The 18,031-nt window shown below is 32.0% G+C and overlaps 3 protein-coding genes across 10 annotated transcripts in view; 1 reads left to right on the forward strand and 2 right to left on the reverse strand.

Annotated features, from left to right (window-relative positions):
- Positions 1 to 1,582: 1,582 nt before the first annotated feature.
- Positions 1,583 to 10,605, reverse strand: LOC105149702 (terpene synthase-like). 3 transcript variants are annotated; one of them, XM_087411250.1, is made up of 9 exons: positions 10,329 to 10,605; positions 7,196 to 7,483; positions 4,912 to 5,066; positions 4,397 to 4,492; positions 3,913 to 4,057; positions 2,996 to 3,116; positions 2,778 to 2,917; positions 2,610 to 2,712; positions 1,583 to 2,460 (listed from the first exon to the last, which is right to left on the reverse strand). In XM_087411250.1, exons 2-9 carry the CDS (start codon positions 7,259 to 7,261, stop codon positions 2,228 to 2,230), a joined length of 1,059 nt encoding a protein of 352 aa, XP_087267376.1. In that variant the 5' UTR covers positions 7,262 to 7,483; positions 10,329 to 10,605; the 3' UTR covers positions 1,583 to 2,227. The 3 variants fall into 3 exon arrangements, with proteins under 3 accessions (XP_087267376.1, XP_011060594.2, XP_087267378.1); XM_011062292.2 differs by lacking the exon at positions 10,329 to 10,605 and adding an exon at positions 9,363 to 9,468; XM_087411252.1 differs by lacking the exons at positions 4,397 to 4,492; positions 10,329 to 10,605 and adding an exon at positions 9,363 to 9,468.
- Positions 9,407 to 15,781, forward strand: Mvb12 (multivesicular body subunit 12-like Mvb12). 2 transcript variants are annotated; one of them, XM_011062294.2, is made up of 8 exons: positions 9,407 to 9,511; positions 13,218 to 13,358; positions 13,430 to 13,628; positions 13,718 to 13,871; positions 14,115 to 14,198; positions 14,269 to 14,614; positions 14,708 to 14,758; positions 14,833 to 15,781. In XM_011062294.2, exons 2-8 carry the CDS (start codon positions 13,236 to 13,238, stop codon positions 14,866 to 14,868), a joined length of 993 nt encoding a protein of 330 aa, XP_011060596.2. In that variant the 5' UTR covers positions 9,407 to 9,511; positions 13,218 to 13,235; the 3' UTR covers positions 14,869 to 15,781. The 2 variants fall into 2 exon arrangements, with proteins under 2 accessions (XP_011060596.2, XP_011060597.2); XM_011062295.2 differs by lacking the exon at positions 9,407 to 9,511 and adding an exon at positions 9,597 to 9,734.
- The window catches only part of LOC105149701 (hypothetical protein), a 40,462-nt gene continuing 37,077 nt past the window's right edge, over positions 14,647 to 18,031 (reverse strand). For all 5 annotated transcript variants that reach the window (XM_011062290.2, XM_011062289.2, XM_087411243.1 and 2 more), the window contains exons 4-5: positions 16,889 to 17,975; positions 14,647 to 16,792 (exon numbers count right to left, since the gene is read on the reverse strand). In XM_011062290.2, coding sequence (XP_011060592.2) covers positions 16,367 to 16,792; positions 16,889 to 17,975 — 1,513 coding nt within the window. In that variant the 3' untranslated portion in view covers positions 14,647 to 16,366. The remainder of the gene's footprint in view (positions 16,793 to 16,888; positions 17,976 to 18,031) is intronic.

The raw sequence follows: 18,031 nt of genomic DNA on the forward strand, positions 1-18,031 counted from the left end.
TAGAAAAAATGCTAAGAGGTATTTCCTGCTTATCGACAGAATACTTTTTTTGGGTGCATAATGATTTATTGCTATATCGTTTTATAAATGATTTTTTTTCATCAAAGTTTTATAAATTAATTTTTTTTATCTTCATTCGTATACAGATATAAATTTTTATTACATTTTGTTGTTTATAACTATTAATAAGAGATTGTTTTATTCAATGAAATGGATAAATTGTGCAATGCTACGTCTGACATATTATTAATAACATAATACGTATTTCTGAATTTTTTATCATTTTGATTAAAGAATCTTTAGGTACGTGTTTTCAACATTTTATTCTTGCTGTCGTCCAGAAGCTTTACCAAGGGCGGATTGCCACTTAAACGGTCGGTTTTTATTTTTTTCCAATCCATCAAGTACATCTTTTGTATACTTAAATGATTCGTAACTCTAATATTTTAATGCAGTAACATTTTACTTCAATATTTTTCGATCGTTGTGTTAAAATATCTTGATTTATTGTTAAGAATTTTAACATTATCTAAAAATTTTGTTAAAAAATTTTCAAAATAGAGATATGAGTACCCTTTAATTTTCTTATTGTCTACTTAATACGGAATATATTCCTTAGTATCTACTTTCATATTAAATATAATGTTTCGTAAAGAATACTTATTATTTTCTTATCATATAATAAATTTAACTGTTGATACATACGACGTGTATACCGGAGTTACCCTAATTATATATAATTATATATAAAACATTTTTTTCCAGGAATCTTTTAACTTTTACGGAAAAACGTTGATTAGCTTCAAAAGATGCTTTTATCATGTGGTGTACAGAATAAATTTGAAATGTGTGTTGAAGTCATAAGTCGTACAGTTCTTCACGTAACATTTAGAAGTGAAATTTTAAAGCTCAATATTTATATTAATGTCTTAAAATTTATAAACTGGATTTTTAAATATAACAACTCGTTACCTCGAACATGCCACGAAAAATAAATAATGGATTTAATGAACTAGATTTTACTTTAATTAAAATGTATACGTAATAAATATTATGCACATTGTGCATATTGCAGCAACAATAATAAAAGCAATAATACAAATTTTTATATCTTTCTAAATTTAATCTTTAAAATTTTGATAATTTATAAACATTTCCTAAAAAAATTTAGTACACATAATTTATGAATTTAATAAATACTTACATAATTTTACTTACATAATGCTTATACAATTTATATTTAAAATGGGAATATGTGAGCGTGCTCACATAGCTAAAATATTCAAAATGTATCACAGGAATATTCTAAAGATATAGCCATATATTTTTATAACCTAGACTAATTCTTAGACGTATTTCGGATAATTCTACTCTGTGTAAAGACTATTTTATAATTTAATTTTAATTCTTTTATACTGTATAAAACATGTTAGCAATGCGTTTTACAACAGAGTCTACATAGTCTATATTGTTTACATGACAAAAAATTATGCAAACATCACGTAGATTTTACGTAAATAATCCGTGTAAACATAATCTTAAAATCTACAGCACAGTTTTTTTGTGTAAAAAAATCACAGTATTTGCACGTTACAAAATTATATATTTACAAATAAAAATAAAATTTTGCTGAACTTATGCAAGCGTATATAGATACATGTATATAGATACATATAGATACATACTACTTCTTTTACTATACTTTTTCTTATTATTATTTAACTTTACATAATTCGAATAGTGTACAGCTAAATAAAATGTTAATTTATTAAAAAATTATGTTTGTGTACAGCTGAATAAAATATTAATTTATTAAAAAATAACAATTCATATTCTATATAAGTATTCTTAAATCTTTTATAGACATCCATTTTTATTTGTAGTGCACAGATATCCAATAAAATTTTATAAATATTAATTTTTATCAGCTATTAAAATTTTATTATATATTTTTTGTATACTTTTATATATATTGGCCCGTATTCAGAACGCGCTTTTATTTCTGAAATTCTATATGCGTAACATAAAGTATGCGTTAGCGCGCTAACATTGTTATAACGTTTTGAATACGGATCATTATATTTTTTTACATAATTTATACATAATATGTCACAATATAAGTATTCCTTTGCCACTTGTATCATTACACCTATTTTATATAATATAATTTAAAAAATCTATGTAATGCTATTTTTTGACGTTTTACAAAAAAAAAATAACATTAAACTTAAAACGTTCCAGTTAAAGGATCCTTAGGTGCATCTTGGGTATCCCAATTCTTAAGTTCGTCCAGAATCTTCACCAGAAGCGGGTTACCACCTAATCGTTCAATTTCAGCCCTCGCAGTCGAATCCAATTCTTCAAGTACATTTCTCGTGTATTTAAAGGAACCAAATCTCTCTAATAATTTAATGCAATGACGTTTCACTTCGATATCCTTTGTCCGTTGTCGTACAATATCTTTATTAAGCATTATTAAAGAAATATATAAATCTAATAAATTATACATAGAATGATTATACATGGAACAATTAGTAAAAAAAGTTTATTAATTATATAGCGAATATTATATTTTTTACTAAATAAAAATAACATTTGATAAAGGATACTTATTATTTGTCTATCGTCAGGATTGCTTCTAAGGGCATGAATAATCGGAAAGCTGAATTTTCCTTCAGTTAAATCTTCACAATAACTTTTATTCTCAGTGTACTGTAACAATAATAAATATATGTAGTATAAATTTATTTCATTAAATCGAATATATTATCGCTTACCTCACCGAGGCACAAGTTGCAATAATCATCGCGTATTTGAAAATATAATCCTAAAGTAGCTATTAATGATGAAAAATCTTCTTCATAAGTTGAGAACAGTTTCATCAATCTTACGGCTAAATTGAAAAGCCCACCAGTTTCTGCAACATTAATTAATGTTTAAATCCTTTTTTTCTATATGCATATAAAATAAAGATTGTATAAATATTAGCAATTACTTCTTATTGTCATAATCTTGTAATCTTCCTCAGTTGGACAGATGAAATTATCTCTCCAAAAAATATCCATTCCCTGACCTCTATGAAGTTCTAATAATTGCTCCATATATACTTGCGTTGCCTGATAATATTATATATATAATATATACTATTATAATTCTTAATTTTTAATTTATTTGTATTTAATATATATATACATATATATATATATATATATATATATATATATATATATTAAATAAATTAGAAAATACAATACATTATTAAATACAAATAAATTAGAAACTTGATTTTTAGAGAATTAACTAAGTGTCATATTAATATATTAATAAATGTCGTATGGTACATTTTCAGTTTCACTCCTTTAATAAATCAAAATTAATCATATGACAAATAAAGAAAGAAAAAAAGAAAGATAAATAGATAACAAAAACTGCATAATGATCATGTTAATATATTAATAAATGCAGCGTATGATATACTGGTGTACCATACGGCATTATTAATATTAAGAAAGATAATTTAAAAAAAATGAGAAAATAGGACAATTTTAATGGTGTTTCTTAATTTTAAAAAATACCATTTCAGTAATAATATTATATAAAATAATTATATAATATTATTACTGAACGTCTTTTAAATTTTGTATTTAAGTAAATTGAAAACTCTTAAGTATTATATAATAACGAGAAATGTATATTTTTCATCATGATTTATTTTATATATCAAAATATCATTATAAAATGAAGACCAACAGAGTTCGACATTTTTTTAATGTACAGGGTTGGCCATATTCGACGGAAAGATGTTTTTTTTTTCAATCATGGGAAACGTCGTTACTCGATCTAACATCTCTTTCCCATGATTGAAAAAAAAACATCTTTCCGTCGAATATGGCCAACCCTGTATTCACTTACCTCTGGATGTTTTAAATTAATAACTCTTTCCAAAGCAATGAATAATACATAATTTGCAGCACTTAATGAGCTAGCAGTTCCATAAACTGAATGTGCAACAGGAATGCCTCTTCGCAGAATGGAATTATCTTGAATATCATCAATCCTGCGAAAATAAGTAAAAGCTATACATAATAATTCGAAATTAGACTAATGAGAATAAATAAATTAATTGAGAGAAATAATCCTATTTTCGTACAAAGTGAATGTTAGTGCTTAAATATTTCAGTATGAATTTATATTCAATTCTGCAAACCACGCGCTAAAAATCTTTTTCAATTTTGAAATGCAAATATAAACAAAACTGAAGTATTAATATCACCTATTAAATTGACAAGCAATTCAATAATATTGATGATAACAAGAATCTTAGAAAGATATTAATAATTTGATGCTAATGTAAGTTTCTTAAAAGCTGTAAATTATTTATTGCGAAAAATATTACCTCGGCCAGGATTCAAACTCGAAGGTCTCGAATTCCATAAGGATGTCCTTTTGATTTGACGGAGATTTCAGTAATATTTTTCGCAATAACCAAAAACTAGTACAAGAAAGATTGTTTTTTAAGAAAACATATATAAACAATTATAATTTGGAATTAGATCAGCAAGATAAAGCAATTAATTAAGAGAAATAATTCTATTTTCGATCAAAGTGAATGCTTAAATATTTCAGTGTGATTTTATATATGTATATATTATATATGTATATATATATCCAATTTTGCAAATTACGCAGAAAAAATTATAATTTTTATAAAAATATTAAATTTTAGATTAATATAATTGCAGGTACTTTGCAAAATACCTGCACTTTAATTAATATCCAATTTTTAACATATGCAATTGTTACAAAAAACAAAATTATTTAAAGATATAATTTTATAGTTAATGAGAAAGATATGTAAAAAAAGACACAAAACAAAATATTATGTTGATAATTAACAGAATGAAAACTTACAGAATGCTCGAATTGTGAAGCATATTTATTATATCATCGATTTCTTGGACTTTATCATCTGATATCTTTAGCCAATAATTAAAAGCTTTTGCTAATTTTATTCTTATTTGTTTTCCGGGAACTTGAAGAATATACCTAATTGGTTCCAATAATTTCTGCAAGAAATTTCATTTCTAAATTTCATCTAATTCAATTAAAAAATAGCAAAAACATAACAAAAATAAAGAGATTGATGTATAACTATCTAATGTCTAAATTCTAAGCAGAATTGTAAGGCTCGTAACATATTTCTGTAAGATATGTAAGAATTTTAAGTGCTTATACCTTTATATAATATTTTTACAAACAGCTTCTTACAAGCCATAAAATTTACATGAAATCGATGAATAGATATTTACGAATAATCACAAATAAAATTAGAATACTAATTATAAGTTCTTATAAATACTATGAAAACACATTACAAGTTTTACGATTTTGCTTAGAATTAATTGAAACAACAAAAATTTTCGTAATTTCCAAAAATTGCCTAATATTCAAGATTTCAAATGATGAAATTTAAATTACTAAACATTTCATGATCATTTTCCTAGAAAAAGAAATTTTTTTTAAACATATAGAGAAGTTTTCTTTGTAAGAAATTTCTAAATATTATTAAAAATGTTATATTAAAGTTAAATAAAAGGAAAGAGAAGTTAAATGAAAGTAAAGAAGATTATTCAATAAAATTTATAAAATAAAAGAACTGTTTTTTAAAGTTATTTAACACATTTTCAGAATTTATATATAATGTCAAAAGTAAAAAGTAAAGCTGTAAAAGTAAAAAAGTAGAATTAAAAAGAGTAGAATTAAAAAGAAAATAATTTTTTATAATTATATAATAATTATTTTTATGATATATATATATATATTATATATATATATATATATATATATATATATATATATATATATAAGGGTGTTCCAAAATTCACGACCGCGAAGTACAAGACGTGACTTGATAAAACAAACAACTTTTTTCTTTAAATTTCGTCCAATAAATAATTTTTGAATTTGTTGACTTCAACCTGCTTTCCTGCAAATACTACTTATCGGTTTTTTGTGCTAAAACGAACAATTTTTTCCTGTAGTAAAATTACATTTCGATATATAATTTATCCATTTACTCGTATAATTTCAAACTACTTGTCAGACGCAATTTTGCAAAAGAAATAAGTTGTTTCTTTTAGCATAAAGTATCACGTTTTGTATTTCGCGGGCGCGAATTTTGAAACCTGTATATATATATATATATATATATATATATATATATATATATAATTCATAATTATATATAATAATTGAAAATGGAAACAAATTCGGGGAGAATTTAACTCCACATTTTCTTCTTGGATACGCCTGCATTAATATTCAATTCAAACAACAAAAAAAAGGCCGAGACATAAATATCCTAAATTCAATCTAAATTATATCTCTCGTTATGAACATTTGAGAGATGACCTGATCTGGCTGTATACAATTGACATATGTTATGTCGTTGGTTATGGACCTATATCACATCTCGTAAATAAAAAAGTTTAAAAAATTTTAAAAGATCGCGTTCGAAAAGTACAAGTGTCTTGCAATTATTTAAAATGATCTTGATGTATGACATTGGATTATAAATATCAACGCTATCGTCAATTGTTACAAAATTCTTATCAACTAGTCAACTGGCAGATTATTTCGGAGCAAGGAGACAAAACGAGAAAAAAAGGAGATTGTATAAATTTACGTTCAATTTACAGAAAATTTTGTTTAATTAATTATATTATACGGTAAAATATAAAATAACATTTATATATTAATAATATATTTAATATAATTATATATTTAATAATATATATTTTTTATTATTAATAATATATTTCTTTTTCAGGATAAAAAGACATTTGTACCGATAAAATCGCGCATGAATAGAATTAAGAAATTAATAGTATAAATAATAATCTTTCATTGGCAGAATTATAAGGGCGTAATGTATGTTTAAAGCCGTTGTACAAAAATTGACATAAAGATGTACGTTTAAGAAAAATATAGAAACAAATTAAATCGTAAAATATTCGATATATTTTATTATGCTATTTGATAAAATACATTGGACATTTTATCAATTGAGATATCTCACTTTTACATTTAAATTAGAATAATGTACAACAGCTTTAATGTGCGTCGTTCTGCGAACTAGTTCTGCCAATGAAAAACTCTACAAATGTACATAGATTATAATATAGTAAAGACTAACCTCATCTTCCTCTTTGTTACCACTCGTGGAGTAATAAAAAGGAATAGGCTTATTGGAGTCCGTCATATCTGAGCGATGATGTATCTCTTCCGCAGTGAATGAGATAACTGTTTGGATCAGTCAGAAATCTCAAAAATAAATTCACGATGATAAGGCTAACAGCTGAGTACAGATTGGTATAAACGTCAATTGTGCAATGTGCGATGCCTGCCGCCTATCGGAGTCGGAACACTAATTCTGATACGACCGATTTGGTACATGCGCAGTAAAGCAAGCGATAGCTCAGACCTTAAATATTATATATAGAGGTTGATATTCGTAGTCGATTCTTAGGATGGAGCATAACATTTTTTCTTCTTTCTTTTTTTTTAAATAAAAGACGCAAAAGATTGATTTTCTTATGCTTCGCAAAGATCTGCGCTGGCTATTTACGAGGACAAATCAATAAGTACCCGTGTTTCAAGACAGGTGTTGTTGATGCAAGTTGACATTACCATCGGGTACTACCATCTTTCAAACGACGCCATACAAAATTTCAGAGTGATTCATGCAACACTCTTAATTTGACAGCAATTCGTAGTGAGCGTGTTTGATGTTTTCCGATACAATGGAAAAAGAGCAATATCGATCCGTGATTCGTTTCTTATTTTTGGATGGAAAAACGTATGAAGTAATAAAAACGAAGTTGGATGCCTGTCTATGAGAACTCTTCATCTATGACAACCGTCAGATATTGGTTCAACGAATTCCAACGTGATCGTTCATCTGTTTTTGATGAGGAGCGCCCAAGCCGCCCGGCAGACGTGGTTACTGAAGAAATCGTTGAAAAAGTCCACGACATAATTCTAGACGATCGCCGAAAGTGCATGAAGTAGCAGAGACCGTAGACGTATCGAACGACATTCAATTTTGCATGATAATTTGGGAATGAAAAAAACTATCGGCCCGATAAGTGCCGCGATTGCTCACGGTGGATAACAACCGGATGCGGATTAACAATTTCAAAGGTCAATTTTAAAGGTCAATTTGATGGTCGAATTGCGCTACGAATTGCTACATCGATCGTACTCTCCGGATTTAGCCCCATGTGACTTCTTCTTGTTTTCAAACTTAAAAAAATGGCTCGGTAGAAAGAAATTCACGTCGAATGAGGAGGTCATCGCCGAAACAGAGACCTATTTTGCAGAGTTCGAATCAAATCGCATTTTTCTGAGGGGTTAAAAAAATGGCAAAAGCGTTGAAAAAAGTGTATCCTCCTAAAAGGGGATTACGTTGAAAAATAAAAAAAAATTTTTGTAAAAAGCTTGCTTCATTACTAACACAGGTACTTATTGATTTGCCCTCGTATATTTTAGACTGTCTTGAGATGACAAATCGATATAAATGATATGCATATATCATTATAATGCATAATATTATACTTTATCATAGATACGCAATTCTTGTTTTCCATAATATAAATGATGTTTACTATTAAACATTAAAAATAGAAAAATGACACGATAAATAATGTATAATAATAAAAAAACGTCATTGAATCTCTCATAAAAAGGAAATGATAAAAATAAGAGTAGAAAATTGTTCAAGAAAATTTTCCAAGAAAATATTGTACTTAATATTTTCTTAGAAAAATGATGAAGAAAATAAAAAGGCTTTTGAAAGATTTTGTTTCTGTTCCCTCTTAAAGAAATCTAGCTAATACTAGCCAATACTAAAAGACAATAATTAATTACTGACTAAAAGCACATTCAATACTTTTATTACTCCAAATAAGTAATTAATTATTGTCTTTCAGTAATAAATTGACTAATATTATATTAGATTCCTGTAAAGGCAATTTACTTTCTTTATTAAAATATTATTGATATATGACTAATTCGTTCTATTTATATTATAAACTTTCAAGTTTAGTCCTTCAAAGACCACTAATTGTAGTGTAAAAAATAAAGATCGACGTTGATTTTGAAATTCGTAATAAATTATGATAAAGTATAATCATCGATTAAGTCAATTTAAATTTGAAATTATTCTATCATTTTCGTAAATATCGTTATATCTGGGATATTCAAGAGAATAGTAACGACCAATCAGATTGACTATCACGTTCTTTCTATTCCCTCCGAGCAACTGAAAATACATCTTGCATTCCCATCGATTACTTTCTTACTTCATGACAATATCATGAACGTAGGACGCATGCGCATCGAGATGACGCGCACTCGGCGCACTGAGCGTGATGCGTTTCCGGAGTTCGGTGGCCTCGTCAATGTTCGGAGTGTTTTCGGGCAGTTTCGCAAGACGCGTCGTCGGACGACGGTAAGTACAGTCTGTCGTCGATTGACGTCACTCGTCTCCTCTTTTGCTTTGAAATCATTTGAAATATGAGCGCCGGTGACAGAAGCCGCGCTGTCGCGTTGTGTCGTCGTCGTCGCTGTGTCAGCACAAAGTGTACAATCGTGTGAGGAAGACGAACAAGAAGAAGGACGAAGAGAAGGCGGAGAGGAAACGGATAAACGTTGCAGCGCGGCGTCGCGAAAAGGTCAGCCCCTATCGAGCACCTCGAGAGTAATCGAGAGAAGGCGATGTCGCCTCCCGCGGCCGATGACACGTCCAATATAATTCGCGAAAGGAGGGAAGAGAGACGTCTCCGCGCACGTCGCGTCCGTCCGTCCGTCTTCCTATCGACCTCCCTTCCTCGAGCACGTCCTTGAACGTTGACGCCGGTTTCCCATGGGATCTTCTCTTCGCGTCACGTTCCTTCTCGTCACGTCGCACTCCAGGCTATTATTTATTTGCTGCCACACAGCATGGTATCCTATCGCTATCGCACTGAGATCTTGACACACTTCGATCTTAAGCTCTGTCTCTTTAACAACGAGAATCGCGAAGGGAATGCGTAAACACGTATGACGTATGTACGTATATACATCTACCGAATTTAGCACTGAACGCAGCGGCGGTGTCTCGTCGACGATGGAATTTTTCGATCGCGAGTGTGAATAATGGCCTCGTGCCTACGAATAATTTACGGGTATTATGACGATGGAAAAATGAGCTATGTAAATTTTTTCTGATTGTCATCGTTCTGCCTGTCTTTTTTTTCCCTCCTTTTCATTATGAAAGTACAACTGACCTTTGTGTTCCTGACGGAGCAAATTTTTATTATACGTGCGTGTTTCCTAATGATTTCTGCGTCTTTTGAAAAATCACCATTTATTATTTCACGGCTGACAAAAGTAAGTTGACACCAGCGGGATACAAGTCGAGCCAGCTGAGCACCGAGCGACAGTTGGAAAATCGACAGCCTCCCGAGCTTGGATTTTTCCTATGATGAAATGCTTCGATCACGATGATGCAAGAGAGAGAACGATCTCGTAGGAGAGCGTGAGACTTAGTCACGCGTCTTAAAGACCATTCGTTGATGTTTGCGAATACTAATGCAGCGGTACATTCCTCCACGAACATACGCCGCTGTCCCACTTTACGTTCCTTCTTTCCTCTGTTTCGCCTTCCTCCTCGATTGTTCAACCCCGCCCGCTGTCAGTCGGCAGTCCGTACTCGCATCTCTCATTGCACCGGAATGAGCTGCTCCGGAATGAGCTCCTCCGATCCGCTAATTAACAGGGTTTCGAATCAGGATGAATGAATCTCTTTCACGCAACCGAATGTTTCTCGCTAATGTATAATGCTATAGTTATTATCGTAGTAATTAATGCGATAACATGGAGACCGTTAGAAAAATAGCTCTGTTGACGAATCATCGTGAATCTGCTTCAAAATAAGAGCAGGGTCTTTACATATCACTCTCGTGCGCATTTCATGTATAAAAGGAATGATTTTACTGCAGTATTTAAAAATTTAGGTAGATATGGAGCTGAAAATAATTTTGTTGGAACCATCGAAAGAATTATGTAGGACAAGCATGTTGATCGATATTGTACAATGTTTTTATATTTCAGCAATCAGTTTGAACGTCCTACATAATTATTTCGATAGTCCAACACAATTATTTTCAGATCTGTATTTCTAAATTTTTAGATACTTGAGCAAAACCGTTGATTTTAATGGACTATTAAAATTATATGGGACGAAATAAATAATTATAACAAATAATTATAACGTGGTTTATAAATCAAAATATACAAAAAGAGGAGCATAAAACCACAGCACTAGATATTGTGAAATTTAATTAAATCATTAATAAAAAAATCTTCAGACGTTTATACATATTTATATTTAGAATACGTTTATATATATAATATTTATATTTTTGATAACTGAATTTAATGTCAGATTTATGTAAATTCTGCGTTTTACTATTAGGTGTTGGAATTAATTCGTAGCGTTTTTAATGAAAGAATGTTATTTATTTCACATGAGCATTAAAAAATACATTAATGAAAGTACTTCCCATCACTTGTAAAACGCTACGAATTAATTCCAACACCTAATAATATTTGTTATTTTTTACTGAAGATGGCCAGATTGTTGCCGAAACATCTAAAGATTTTTTATTAATGTAATGATTTATTAAATTTCACAATAGTGCTGTGATTTTATATTCCTCTTTTTGTTTATATGGGACGCTTAAACTAATTGCTAGAATGTCAAAACTTTTACAGCACTATTCATCATGCTTGAGTTTACTATAACTATTTTGATGGTTCAAAAAATTATTTTTAGATTTGTATTTAGCTAAACTTTTAGATACTTCAGCAAAATCATTCTTTCCGTGTAAATTTAGACATGTTTTAGACAATCACTGAATGTATGTGTATAATCTAGTTAAATAGGCTGACTAATATCTGGCTTACTGGCTTCCCTTATTTTTTCAATCTCTCAAAATAAAAATATCAATCGATAATTTGTTCTCAAAGTTCGTTATCCTACCGAATAGAATACATGCATCGAGTCGAGAATCTTGAGTGCATCGCACCGAGGGATTCGATCGGATCGCTACATCGCGTCGGATTAAACAAGAGTTTCATAGTCGATCGCTTCGCGCCTCGGAAAACTCGTGGAGCGGAGAATGTCGGTCATGTTGATGATATTTTTGGAACGATCAGTGTTTTTATGATCTATTGAAGTTACGATGCAATCGCCACCGCGGGTTTCCGACTTTCGATCATCTCGTTATCTCTACGATCGCAACGATAAGCTTCAATTGTATCTAATCTCACATTGATAAACATTTTATGATCGCCGGACAATGATCATTTTAATGACGATGATCGACATAATCTTCTTGTTTTTTTATATGCAACTTATTCACGATATTTGTAGCGAGACAAAATGCAATATTCAGTAAGCAAACGTATTCATAGTGTTACATACTTAACATTTGCTTATTTTATAATAATTATAGTATATTTAGTGCATGTACGAAAAAACGGATTATATTGTGAAATTTAATAAATCATTAATAAAAAATCTTCAGACGTTTATATACATATTTATATTTAGAATGTTTATATATATAAGAACGTTTATATATATAATAATTATATTTTTGATAACTGAATTTAATGTCAGATTTATGTAAATTCTGCGTTTTACTAATATTTGTTATTTTTTACTGAAGATGGCCAGATTGTTGCCGAAACATCTAAAGATTTTTTATTAATGTAATGTGTTTTATTGAAATATCTGAAAATTTAATTTGGTATAAATCTAAAAATTTGTTGGACATGTTTAAATTTACACGGAAAGAATAATTTTGCTGAAGTATCTAAAAGTTTAGCTAAATACAAATCTGAAAATAATTTTCTTGGACCATCAAAATAATTATGTAGCAGATTTAAGCATGACGATAATATTGCAAAAAATTTAGACATTCTAGCAATCAATTTGAGCTTCCTTATCCAATTATTTTTATGATCCTATAAAATTCTTTTCAAATTTGTGTCTAGTTAAATTTTTAGATACTTTAACAAAATCCTTCTTTCCGTATTTAATACTTACAAATATATTTATTTTGGACACATTGGGAAAGATTCATCTAATTGGGGAATGAATTAATTAGATATCCGGGATCGCAGCGATGTTCAAGACGACTACCTGTAAGATGTTGGTCCAGGTGTCGGCCGTACTGCCAGATGACAGACCAATAACTGCCATTAGTGTTGTGGAAGACTTAGACAAGTGTCCACCCAACTTTACAGTGGTACGCGCATTAATTCACTTTATTATTGCTCGTCGCGGTGGTCAGGGATGATTGATATATATCTCGTTAAGGTATCGAGAACTTACGATCAGGATACCGACGCTGATCTATGGAGGGAGAGTGGACTGTTCATCAAGAAGAAGGGTAGATATATCTGCTTCTCAAAGACTGAGGGCCAGCCGAACTGCGTGGTCGAGGATATCATGGTGATTAACGAGCGAGACACTCCGCCGGAAGGATACAGCATGATCTCTTACACCGTGGATTCGAGTAAGCCTTTCTGTTTGACAGCAATGCCTGCCGTCTGCGGATAAAAAAATATGCAAATTTTTACAAATAAATCGCGGTAAATGTTGCAGGGCAGAAAGCATGGCGGAAAAAACAGGTGTGCTACAAAATTAGGAATAAGGACCTGTGTACGAAAGCGGTCACAGATATAATAATATGCAGCAGGACAACTCCAAACCATAAGGTTTACTCCAAACTGGCTCCTGTTGGATTTTCCGCTGCTGGGTATGTCAACTCTTTAAACTTTTAATTAGATCAGCTTTAAGTTGGCTTCGTGAATTTTTTATCTGTGTTTTTGTAACAACTCAATAGAAAATAAACGCAATAACAAATTGCCGTAATTTATTATACATATATGTAAATATAGATAAACACGGAACTTGTGTATTAGAAATATATATGGAATATAAAAAGTTAATGCAATATTTTTATCGTGATGTATATTGTTTCTTATATTTTTTCTTTCAGTACTATAAATGGTGTTCATGTATGCTACAAGACCGTAGATATCACAAATGCGAATTTGGAGTCGCAGTCGTACGTTAATATAGAGTAAGTTTCAACACATCAAGCCAAGTATCGATTTCGTGCTATAAATATACGTATTTTATGATACTTCCAGCTTACTGCAAAGTCCTTCTCCAAATCCGTCGAATGGAATCTTTCACAGGCCAGCCCCTGAGAGGCCCCCGAAACCAAAGTTCTCACCAAAACCACCGGCCAATGGGCTTTATCCGCAAGTCGGCAGCACCACTAACAAGGATGACGAACTCAGCGATCGAGATTATGAGGTCTTAAGTCCTAACGCGAGGATCAGGCCAACGAGGCCCGCCCCACAACCGCCTATGTCCACGACATCCACCGTCACATCAACGCCCATTTACGGTACACTTCCAGGATCTTCCGATCTCGATGGGGTTCCGTTCGCGCTTAATCCTCGTCTTATTACTAATCATAGTTCTGCCAGTGTGAGTATAATAATTTGAAACTTGTACAAAAATTAAAGTGCAATTAAGACATTTATTTTTACAACTTAATGATATATTTTTTTTTCTCGATAGAACAAACTTCCTGTTATCAAAGTATGGACACAGAAGGACTTAGATAGAGAGGTACGTATATTTTTTTCAATTTTTAAAAATAACTGATAATTGAGACAAATAACTGATATGATGTTTTGTCGCAGTTCTTCTATGACTTTCGTGCGGAAAGAGAAACTTGAAAGACGACAGCTTGCCAAAACTAATTCGAGTTCTCGAGCGTTTTTTCGCAGTACTTGTACACGTTCGTATCCGATATAATGCTAATCAACAAGCGTAAATGGAGTGCCTGAACGAGTGATTTGTACTAACCCGCGAGAGAATGAAGCCTGCATGACGCTTAAAATGGGGATTGTGTAATGTTTAAGAAGGAATAAGATAAAAAACTTATCAATGTACGCATTTCTTCTTCCACACCCCATATTTACATTTTGATACTGGTGATAACGTTGTCATATTTTTATAGACTTGCGTTATTTTTTGATAGAGAGTAGAGATTATATATGTAAAATATGTGTACACATAATGTATCATAATGCGAGATTTGTATCGCGCATCTTAATATCGCATATCTACGCTTCCAAACACGCGAACAAACGCATAATACTGTTGAGACTAGCATCACATTCTCGCCGCACATTTAGTGGTTAACGCGATAATTCAAATGCGTGGTGAGATTGCATGCCATAAAAAGTCATTTAATTTTGTTGTTCCTTCTATTCTTTTTTTTGAATATATTTTTTACTCAGAGATTTGAATGTTTATTATATAATTTTCTTTCAAAGTGCTGCTTTTCTTTCTTTACCTGCAATGAAGTATTATTACAAATTTTTTTTTCTATATATACTTTATCATCTGTAATTTTGTTTGAAAGTATGTACGATTGTGTATAGAACGTATTAAAAAAAAACCTAATTTTAATATTGACGGAACACAACGTTCACTCCTAATCTTTTACTCGAGTTCTCTGTTCTATTTATAAATTCATACATTGTATAAATTTCCGTTCGATTGCACACTTGTACGTGAATGTAATTTAAGATAGAAATTGTATGTTAAACAATAATTTAATAAAATATTGATGGTTGAGAACTACCAATGCGTATTATTCATTAAAGTTAAGGTAATGAAAGATAAAGAGTTCTTTCGATAACGTTTTATAAATTAGAATGTACCAAAAGTCAAGACGAGTTACATTTTCTTTACGTATCATATAAAGACTAATAAATAATTTCACAGCAGGAATAGTTAAATCAACATTTTATAATCAATTTTTCCAAGAAGGGATTAAATAAATTAATCATTGAAAGTGCAACTTCGAAATCTAACGACTCATGTATCTTATAGCATATGAAAAATAACGTAATTTATGTGTATATAATATATATGTTAATTACTCACACATTAGCATCGTAACGTAACTAAAGAAACAAGGTTGTTTTTTTTCTGTTCATCATTAATTCCTTGTTTCTCGGTCAATACTGTATAAAATTCCATTTGCACTTTAAAAGTGAGAGTCATTCGTTGCGTATAAATACAACAACTATAAAATGTTTTAATTTAATTAATCGTCAGCGAATTAAAAGATCAAAATCTTTTGTAGTTCGCCTTTATCGGCGAGTTATCGGCCGACACGGCGGAGCGAAAAATATTTGTGGCCGGCAGAAAATTGGCCAATCGTCAGACGAATGGTCCAGTCCAGTGTCTGACGTGCGTCGTATTGCCGGCTACAGTCGTCTGTACTCCGTGCCTCTCCAGTACCGCCGTAGCCTTGATCCTGCTCTTGTACTTTACGTCCTTCGGCTTCAGCATGCTCTTGTGATTGCTCAGCAATCTTGACGGTGTGAGGATCGACTTGTTGCTGAGACCGGTCGCCTCCAGAAAGTGATCATATCCGCTGCTTCCGATTTCACCGTTGCCATTACTATTGCCGATAGCAGGAACATTGTTGTTATCTTTGGCAATGCTGTTCTCGTTCTGACCAGCGTTGTTGAATCCCACGTGACCAAGTCTCTCGGATCCGTCACCTTCAGGTCGATCGGGATCGTCCGACAGATCGCACTCGTCTAGATTGAATTCCTCAAAGTTCTGTCGGATATCGAATTCCTGTAATGAAAGAAAAATTCGTTTTTTATATATTTTTTTTTATAAAATTATATAGTTTTCTCAAAATATTTAATACATTTTCATAAGAGATCTTACATGTTCAAGTTCGGCATGACGGTCCTTCGGACGATTTCTGTCCTTTGTCTGTTCCTCGGGGTCGCCGATCTTAAACTCTTCGAAATGCCGAACGATGTTCGTCACTCTGGCCGCACTCTTTCCTTGATCCTCCTTTTGTCTTACCTGGAAAGACGAGCGCACGTGGTTGAATCTATTCTTCCAGAATCCACCGTCTTTCGTTTCTCTCGCCGAGCTCCTGGCCGAACCTTTCGCTTCGTCCATATTCAGATTCCTTGCCGCCTTTGACGATGAAGAGGATATCAGTCCCAGAATACCTCTTTTTGTAGGATCCGCGCCTCCCGGGTCCTGCTGCCTTTTTTCATCAATCAGGAACGATGGACTAGGAATTTTCTTCAGAATTAGTGTGTTGTTGCGAAACTGTGGCTTCGGCGGCAACGCCGGTGGCGTTCTGGGCGTCGGTGATGTCGTTATCTCTGGTAACGACTCTATATCTTCATAATCCAGATTCTTGGCGATAGTTAATCCTCTTGCAGACATCTGCAGGCAGGTCTTCTCCTCGATTCTCTCCATTTTTAAAGGAGGACTACTCTGTTGGGATTTCGTTGGAATCTTTCTCGTCTCTTCGATATCGACTTTGGGCTCGATGATGACTAGTGGGATCGCCTTGGACTCCTTGGAACCATCATCGTCCGGATCCTTTTGGACGATCCTCATGCCAAACTCGTCTTCGGATACATTCGCATCGTTCTCCATAGTCTCTTCCTCCCTTGATGAATCCTTGTTATCCGTGACGGACTCCTCGGAATTTTTCCTTTCTATCTCGGAACCCACTGACTCAATATCGGACAACCTGGCTGGCTGAAAACGTACGATTCTGCCACGATGTTTAAACCTGCGCGGCACTGAGAGTACCAAGTTCTCCTCCTCTTCCATATCCTGTAACAGGATCTGATTCACGCACTCCAATACGGAGTTATGATTACTATTTGGCCGGTAGGTGCTGTGCCTGAATACATCATCGTTTAATCGATCTTCATCCGGATCACTATACCAATTTCCACTGGTGTCCTCCACCGTCAATTCAGGCGTCTCGATCTTTACCTCGCTGCGAAAAAGAAATCGAAAGGATCGTCTTTAAGGAACAAAAGAATATAATAGAAG

This window comes from Acromyrmex echinatior, chromosome 11, assembly GCF_024713525.1.
Source record: "Acromyrmex echinatior isolate Ae372 chromosome 11, ASM2471352v2, whole genome shotgun sequence".
Lineage (NCBI taxonomy): Eukaryota > Metazoa > Arthropoda > Insecta > Hymenoptera > Formicidae > Acromyrmex > Acromyrmex echinatior.

Excerpts from the sequence above, each read along its gene's own strand:
- Mvb12 (XM_011062294.2), top strand. The coding sequence starts at position 13,236 with ATGTTCAAGACGACTACCTGTAAGATGTTGGTCCAGGTGTCGGCCGTA. Across the intron at positions 14,615-14,707 it reads CTAATCATAGTTCTGCCAGT|AACAAACTTCCTGTTATCAA; the intron begins GTGAGTATAATA and ends TTTTCTCGATAG. Across the intron at positions 14,759-14,832 it reads AGAAGGACTTAGATAGAGAG|TTCTTCTATGACTTTCGTGC; the intron begins GTACGTATATTT and ends GTTTTGTCGCAG.
- LOC105149702 (XM_087411250.1), bottom strand. The coding sequence starts at position 7,261 with ATGACGGACTCCAATAAGCCTATTCCTTTTTATTACTCCACGAGTGGT. Across the intron at positions 3,117-3,912 it reads TTAATTTAAAACATCCAGAG|GCAACGCAAGTATATATGGA; the intron begins GTAAGTGAATAC and ends TAATATTATCAG. Across the intron at positions 2,918-2,995 it reads CAAGATTATGACAATAAGAA|AAACTGGTGGGCTTTTCAAT; the intron begins GTAATTGCTAAT and ends TTAATGTTGCAG.